Source organism: Danio rerio, chromosome 24 (assembly GCF_052040795.2).
Source record: "Danio rerio strain M-AB ecotype USA chromosome 24, GRCz13ab, whole genome shotgun sequence".
NCBI lineage: Eukaryota > Metazoa > Chordata > Actinopteri > Cypriniformes > Danionidae > Danio > Danio rerio.
In genome coordinates, this window is record NC_141044.1 from 16,347,501 (window position 1) to 16,356,584 (window position 9,084).

General features: G+C 28.5%; 1 protein-coding gene across 11 annotated transcripts in view; it reads left to right on the forward strand.

Moving 5' to 3' along the window:
- thtpa (thiamine triphosphatase) overlaps positions 1-8,167 on the forward strand; it is a 9,184-nt gene extending 1,017 nt beyond the window's left edge. For 5 of the 11 annotated variants that reach the window (XM_087307991.1, XM_087307990.1, XM_087307989.1 and 2 more), the window contains exons 3-5: positions 328-825; positions 3,198-3,299; positions 6,854-8,167. In XM_087307991.1, the coding sequence (XP_087164117.1) occupies positions 328-825; positions 3,198-3,298 (599 nt within the window). In that variant the 3' untranslated portion in view covers position 3,299; positions 6,854-8,167. 11 annotated transcript variants of the gene reach the window in all.
- The last annotated feature ends 917 nt before the right edge of the window (positions 8,168-9,084 follow it).

Here is a 9,084-nt window from a genome sequence, read left to right on the forward strand (position 1 = left end):
TATTTTATAGTGCAATAACATTTCAAAATTTTACAATTTGTACTGTATTTTTGATGGAAATAAATGCAGCCTTGGTGAGTGAGTGAAGCTTATTTTAAAACATTTAAAAATCCTACTGACCCCAAACTTTTGATCAGTAATATACAAGAATGTGTATTAACTAGACTTCATTCATACATTCATTCATTCATTCATTCATTCATTCATTCATTCATTCATTCGTTCATTCTTGCCTGAATCATTCCACAGTATCCTGAATATGCAGGAAAAAGTACAGTGGTTTTCCAATTCATTTGTTTCTTTCTATATTTTTCTGCCTCTCCACAGCCGAATGCGTTGGTGAGCGAGAGTTTGGAGACCAGTACTTTGACTCTCCAGATTTCCTTCTCACGCTGAAGGATTTCTGGCTGAGATGCAGAGACGGACAGTGGGAGTTGAAAAGCCCTGCAGTTTCAGAAGCTCCAGCTGAGACGCTCTGCACTCGATACAGAGAGATAACCAGCCTGCCTGTGATTCAATCAGAAGTCAGCAAGATTATCAGAGAATCAAACTGCTCACAAAGGAAACAAATTGACCAAACTGAGGACACGCCGATCTGTTCGACAGGAGACACAAAGTGGTTAAATGAGCTCGGTCTGGTGTGTTTTGCTGAGTTTAGGACTCAGCGTTGCTCTTATGTGCTGGAGAGGGAGGACGGAGCGGTGCGGGTGGATCTGGACCGGGCTGATTTCGGTTATTGTGTGGGGGAGATTGAGGTGTTGGTGCCCGAAGGAGGAGATGTGAATGCAGCTCTGCAGAGTATTACAAGCATTGCTGAACAGCTGGGTGAGATTGTGTGTGTGTTAGTGTGTAAATGCAGCCATAGTGATATTGATCATCCTTGTTTTATTATTTTATTGTTTAACAGAGATATGTTTTCAACACATTTCTAAACATAGCAGTTTTAATAACTTATTTCTAATAACTGATTTATTTTATCTTTGCCATGACGACAGTAAATATTATTTGACTAGATATTTTCCAAGACACTTCTACACAGCTTAAACTGACATTTAAAGGCTTAACTAGGTTAATTAGGTTAACTAGGCAGGTTAAGGTAGGTAAGTTATTGTGTAATGATAGTTTGTTCTGTAGACTACTGAAAATTTTTTAGCTTAAAGTGGCTAATAATTTTGACCTTAAATGTTTTAAAAAAAAATAGAAACTGCTTTTATTCTAGCCAAAATAAAGCACATAAGACTTTCTATAGAAGAAAAAAATACTATCAGACATACCGTGAAAATTTTCTTGCTCTGTTAAACATCATTTGGGAAATATTTAAAAAAGAAAAAAAATTCAAAGGGGGTAGGGTTAGTGTTTACAGTTTTTTTTATGGTATATTTAGTAATAGTTTATAGTATATTAGTATTTTATTCATTTTAATCTTTGCAATTTTTTATATTATGTTATAAATTATATTTATTATTATAATTATTTTTAATTGTATTAGGTCTATATTAAGTTCTTGAAAAATAGCTGAAGATATTAATTAATTCATTAATTCATTCAACATTTATTTCAAAAAACACATTTTTTTGTTCTTTCAGTTATCTAATAATAACCCAAGGGTATTATTTAGTTTAATTTGTAATTTTATTTGAGGTAACACTTGTTTAAGGAGCATATTTTTATTTATTTTGTTAGTTTGAGTACTAGTTAACTATAACAAACTTTATTATAAAGTACATATCAAAATTAGATTTCAGCTGCTTATAATAAACCATGGTAAAAATTTATTTAACATTTATTTAGAGTAACACATTTGAGCAATTCCATGCAAATGTCAAACTTGCTTGCCATGAAAAAAAAATCTGTTTTTACCCATATAGCAAAATTCTACATAAAAAAGTATATATATATATATATATATATATATATATATATATATATATATATATATATATATATATATATATATAGTTAAAAAAAACTCAAAAATTTCCTAATTTCACATCTGTCACTACAATGCTATTCCTTCATAAATGCAAAAATGTAACATAAAATAAAATCAATGATTTTAGTTCTATAGAGAGCCAACTGTTATCGTTTTTATTAGCATTGTTTCTTTTTGGGGTTGTGCATTGGGGAGTTTAATTAATAGAATTTCTACAAGGTACACTTTGCTGTATACTGTAAACTTGCTAACGTTTTTGGTCACATCCATAATGCAGGTTTATTTTCCTAATTTAAAATATTTACAGATTGATATTTTTCTGATCCCATAACTCTGTGGTTTGTTTTGGAAAACATTAACAGATGTTTCAATATAATGTTAACATGTACTTTTATGTGAATTTATGTTTTGAGTTTTTACTGTAAATGTACATCAGTAATGCTGGAATTGCTCAGTTGTAGGGTTTTAATTGGAGTTTTACTGTAAGTTAAGTACTTTTTTTTTTGTTAAAAAATGAACATCTAATATCAGCTTTAATAAAAACATAGTTGAGTGGATGAAATGCCTATTTAATAATAGTTCATCCAAAAAAGAAAATTAAAAAGTTAACATTTGTTCAAATAATTTGCATGGTTTATATTTTTGTTTTAGTTTAGTTTACAATAATCAACTTTGCTGAAACATGAAAAATTGTTATCAGCTGCATAATAATAAACCATAAATGTTGAAATTCTTCATTTATTCTTTTTGATCGTTTATAGTATATTAGTTATTTACTCACTTTAATTATTGTAATTTTTAAAGTATTTTATATTATGTTATGTTAGAAATTGTTTATTATTATTATTATTATTATTATTTATTATCCATTGTATTAGGTCTATACTAAGTTCTTGGAAAATAGCTGAAAATATTAATTCATTAATTCATTCAACACTAATTAAAAAAAAAACTTTATTTTGTTCTTGTTTCAGTTAACTTATAATAACCCAAGCTTATTATTTAGTTTTATTTGTAATTTTACCATTTATATTTCTATAGTTTTAGTTTAGTTCACAATAATAAACTTTGCTAAAACATATAATATTGTTATCAGCTGCATAATAATAAACCATAAATGTTGAATCTCTTCATTTATTATTTTTGATCTCAAGTAACAAACTTTTATGCGTTTAATATTTTGCTAATAGAAGTAAAGAAATATAATGTTAAATCAACCTCTTTTAATATGATTATAATGTGTTTTTGCTGTGTTTCTCCACAGGTTTGAACTCTGAGAAGAAAGTAAAGGGAAAAATGGATGTTTTTCTTCAAAGAAATCGACCAGATCATTACAACAAACTTCTTAGTGCTCATATTTTATGAGGTAGCTCTTTTGTAACATTGAAAGTTTTTAACTGATTAAGTTATGGAAACTTGCACTAATGCTCATATTTTCATGAGCAAGTAATATCTGTTAATATAATGTATGGCGTAATAATAATAAATTTGCTCTGAAATAAAAACAGGTAACATAAAAACAGGTAACAAAAGGTATAGTTTGTGACATTATGATGTTTGTGGTTATTGTCAAATAAAGCAGATATCTGACATGGTTTTGGCAATTGTTTAAGAGGGTGTTTTTATGCTCCTGTTACATCACTGTGAGGTATTTATGTTTGTTTATCTAACTATTCTATATAAAAATCCCACAAAGGGGCTTTACTGAGTCTGCAGTCTAAATATGGACTTGCTTTTAAGAGCCAGTTGATTTGATTACATTAGAAATTGCAAAATGTTAAGTTTAAATATCCATGGGAAACATTGTTTTAGTAAATGTGCAGTGATTTGCATACATTTCTTGCACAAAAATGTAGTCGGGTTCAACATTTGTGTTGAATATTTTTCAGGTTTTTAAAGAAGATTATTGTTTATTTAATATTTATTTATTTTTAAAGTTATAATTAGTGTTTAACAAGACCATACATAGTAGGTATACAATACAACATAGGAAAAATTAGACTGTCTTTTTCTTATTTTCCCACTATCACCCCAAAATAAAATAAACATAATTTATAAATAAAAAAAACATATCCTCTAAAAGAAAAAAAAAAATTAAAATAGTTTTTTTGTTAATACATTTTTTCAGTTTTTATAGAATAAATTTGTTATGATCAAGCAATTTAATGCTGGAGGGGAAATTTATGACTCGTTGCAGAAGGAAAGCTCATTTTGAGAGAACTACCTTTTAAAATATGTTTTGTAACAACTTTAAAAAGGAAAAAGTGCAAAAAAAAAGGAAAATAGTTTCACCATTTACAACTACATGTAGCGTCTCACTTTATTTTTAAAATATTAGCTGGGGAAATGTTTATTTAAGGTTAAAAAAAATCATGTATTTTATGAAAATATGAAATGTAACAGTGTTTGATAGTAGTTTCTAACTTTCAGCATTGAGCACAGAGCAGAATGTCTTTGGGATGCAGTGTTTGTTCAGCAGAGGGCGCAGTTCACTTTCTCTTCAGCTGTTCTCTCAGTCATCCTGCAGAGGGCGCTGTGTTCCTGAAAAATCATTTACAAGATCATTATTACAGTCGGCTTTCACGCCAGCTGTTGGGTAACTACTGAAACCAAGTAGAAATGATTAGAATAATCTTTATTCATCACTGTGATGAGTTATAATGCGTCAGTTATTTCAGTATTGTATATCATTATGTGGTGGATGCACATTTTCATTCAGAAATGTTTGTGCATGAAATTGTTAATATTTCATTTTAATAAAAACTGAAATATTAGGCTAAAAAACATAAATAATAAAAATGCAAGCTTAATATTGTTATATTTAGTAAAATATATATATAATAGTTTTAAATATGAAATTATAAATATGAAAATCGTACAAGATGGTGTAATTGAAATGTTTTGGATACAGTTTTTTTTAACATCACTTGTTAGATCTTTATTAAGCACTAAAATGATAAAAAAAATTTGTTATACAATAAATGTAAAACTGCAATGATTTGATACAGAAAGTGCTTAAAATATGAACATATATATAGTGAATTACAAATTATGAAAATAATGTATTATATGTACTAAACAATGTATTATATGTATTAATATTTATTGTTTTATATTATAATTATATGTCAATTAAAAATAAAATACTATGCTAAATTAATGTTTGTTTGCATTATTTTGTTATATTTATAGCAAATGACATATATTAATATTGTAACGTTTAAAATAATAATTTTTAAATGTTTATATACTAATTTTAACATTAATATATATATATATATATATATATATATATATATATATTTTTTTTTTTTTTTTTTAAACAATATTAATATGTCTTTTGCTTTAAATATAACAAAATAATACAAATAAACATTAATTTTGTGTAGTATTTCATTTAAAATTATGAAATATAATAATTTAATATAAGGCATAAATAATTCCGATTGGTTAGGCTAAGTTACCAGTAGTGTATGTGAGTGAGTGTGTATGGATGTTTCCCAGTGATAGGTTGTGGCTGGAAGGGCATTCGCGATGTAAAACATTTGCTGGATAAGTTGGCGGTTCATTCCGCTGTAGCTGTGGTGACCTCAGATTAATAAAGGGACTAAGCTGAAAAGAAAATGAAGAAAATTACAATATAGTATGATAATATTATGCATAACAATGTCAAAACTAAACAAAAAAGTAAATCAGAACCCAGAAGCGCTAAACTAAATGTGCAAATATTCTCTTAACGCATGCTACCATTATTAACAACAACAAACACTAAATATTCTATAGGTAAATTCAATTTCTCTAGATATATATTATATTTATATTTATTATATTATTTACTATTTAATAACAAATTTTCATCAAAAAAAGTAAAATTTCACCCATTCCTCTTAGCTAATCTCCGAACTGGCGGAAGTACTTTTAGCTTAGCTTGGCATAAATCATTTAATCGGACTAGACCATTAGCATCTCATCTAAAAAAGGTGTTTCCATCATTTTTCTATTTATAGCTTGACCCTTCTGTAGTTACATTGCATACTAAGACTGACGGGAAAGGAAAAGGTTTTAAATAGGTTGAGTAGGCTTGGAACTACCTGCTGCAGTCATGGTACGGCAGCAGATTTCTTTGATTATTATGCCAGAATGAGAGTATAGTTCCTATATTGGCCTACAAAAAAAGCAACTTTTCATTTCCATTCAGTACACAATGTAACTACACAAGTGTCAAGCTTTAAATAGGAAAATTATGAAAATGCCTCTTTTGAGTGAGATGCTAATGGTCTAATCTGATTCCATTTATTATGCTAAGCTAAGCTAAACGCACTCCCTCAAGACCCAGAGATCAGCTAAATGGATTAAAAAAATGATGAAACTCAACTTTTTATCTTTAGATCATTTGTAAAATTATACTATTTCCAAAAAAAGTGGACTGTTCCCTTAAAAAAACACAAAAGAAAGGTCATGAAGGCCAGCAGCTCGCATGCAAGGCTGAAATAAAAGCGAGCTGGTATGCTGGAGGTATTTATTTCAGCAGCCTGAAGTGAAGAGAGAAGCGTTTTATGAGAAATGTTAGCTGAGCTGGAACATGACACTCACTTTAAAGTGCAAGCAGAAGACTCTTACGTTCAGATTTCTATTATTTTACACTGATATTCCTAATAAATAAAGCATTGTGCAGGCATTGAAAGGATACAATTAAAGTGCCTTTATTTCAGAGGAACCTTCAGATGAGAACCGAGTGACAGATGTGTATTTTTCTCATCAAAACCAGCAGGTTGCCTTGTAATCTTTCGCTCATTAAAGCTGTCGTTTTGCTGTGAAGAATCCCACACATGCATTCATTCACACGCAGGCCTCATACGAGCTTCTCTTTCTGTTTGTGAACAATCATTGACCTTGCTGTCTTCTCCCACACTTCCACAGGTGATCAGATGAAGACATGTGCACTTCTCTTTCTCTCACTGCAGCTGCTTTACACTATTTTTGTTTGGCTTTGGCAGACGTGGTGACTACAATCTTTTCACACACAGAGAAAGGCCCATTCAAACGCACACACAAGCTCACAGAAATATGGATTAAAGGGCCAAGAAGCCATTGTAAAAAGTTGGCAAGGCAGCGTTTTTTTTTGTTTAGTTTTTTTTTAGTTTTTTGTTTTTTTGCTGTGCTTTTTAGACATTTGAATGAATTTAGATGGAATTCAGGCTTTTGTTTTCTGTTTACTTGACAGTTCTTTTAAGAATGTAAACTCTGATTTCTTTCTCCGAGACGTTTGTGATTTAAAAACTCTCAATTAGGATTTTTATCTAAGAAATGTGTGATTAAAAAAAAATCTAAATCTATATTTTTATAAAGATTTTTGAGAATAATTTCCAATTCTTATTTTCAGAAAACTCTGATTAACTTGTAAATTAGATTTTAGATCTACTCAATTGTGTAATAAAACAAACAATTTTGATATATTATTCCTAAAATTGTGTAATAAATATGGATGACTTTTTCTCAGAATTGCAAGTTTTTTTCATTGGAATTCTAAGAAATGTCAAGAATTGTTCATCATTATTAGTCAGCCAATTCGAATGGTATCACTCGATAAAATGTCCGTTATCAGTGCTTATCAGCTGATAAATATGGGCCAGTAGGGCCTTCTGCACCTACTGGTAGGCTCAGAAGGCTGTTATCATCCATACACATAGTTAATCAGTTGTAGATCCTATACACCTGGGGCAGGAAGTAAACGATAATTATTTATATTATTTATTAAATATCCCATTAATTGTATTTTATTAACGTCTACCCCAACCCCAACCCTAAACCCAACCATAACAGTAATGTAAAAACAGATCTGGATCTGGAGTCTTCTCTATAAGTAAAACTGATTAACCATGTTGATGGTTGATAACAGTCTTCTGAGTCTACTAGAAGGTGCAGAAGGTGCTGTCAGCTGATAACCACTAATAAGGCCCATTTAATCGAGTGATAACATTCGACTCGGCTGACTAAAATGTGTGTTAATGATGGACAATTCTGACATTTCTTAGAATTCCATTATAAAAACTTGCAATTCTGAGAAAAAGTGAGTGTCTTTAGTAATAAAATATCAGAATTGCTTGTTTTGTTTTGACATTTTTTCCAGAATTGCATGAAATCTCTTAATTTTGTGATAACCCATAATTGTTGTATTTTTTTTTGTCAGAATTGCATAATTAATAAAAATGTGTCATTCTTTTTTTCTAAAAACTGTATGATCAAAAACTCATAATTCTGACTTTTTATTGTCTAGTATAAAAGTATAGACTTTTTTTTTTCAAAAACTTTTCTTAATCTTCTGATTAAAAACTCACAGTTTTGAATTTTTCCAAGCATTGTGTGATAAAAATCTTAAATGTATATTTTTACAAAAATATTTGAGAATATTAGATTTTTAATAAAACAAGAAATTCTAATATTTTATTCCTTAAAAATGTCTAATAAAAATAAACAATTCGAATTTTCGCCAGAATTGCATAAAAACTCTTTGTGTAATAACTCATAACTTCATGTAATAAAATTGTGTAATAACTCATAATTCTTTGAAAAATGATTAGTTTTTAATGATTAAATATGTGCTATATCAAAAACAATTCATTGTAACATTTTCCCTCAGAATTGCAGGATAAAACAAGCAATCCTGCACTGTAAAACCCAAAATGTTAAGGTAACTAAAACGTTTGAGGAAACTGATTGCAACAAACCATTTAAGTTAAAAAACGAATCTATATGAGTGCTGTGAACTTACTCCATTTAAGTTGAAGTAATGAGGTATTTAATTAAGTCATTACCTTCAACACTGAGTTCAAAACTCTTTATAAATGAGTAGAATTAATTTCAGTCAATTTTGAGTTAACTACACTCATTTCCTTTGATAAAGTTGACTGTTGGGTTTTATAATAAAAAAATCAAATAATACACAAAATTAATGTTTATTTGCATTATTTTGTTATATTCATAATATGACATATTAATATTGTTATGTTTAAAATATTAATTTTTAAATGTCTATATACTAATTTTAACATTAATATATATATATATTTTACTTTTTTTTAAAAACAATATTAATATGTCTTTTGCTATAAATATAACAAAATAATAGTAAAACTTAGAAAAAAATTTAA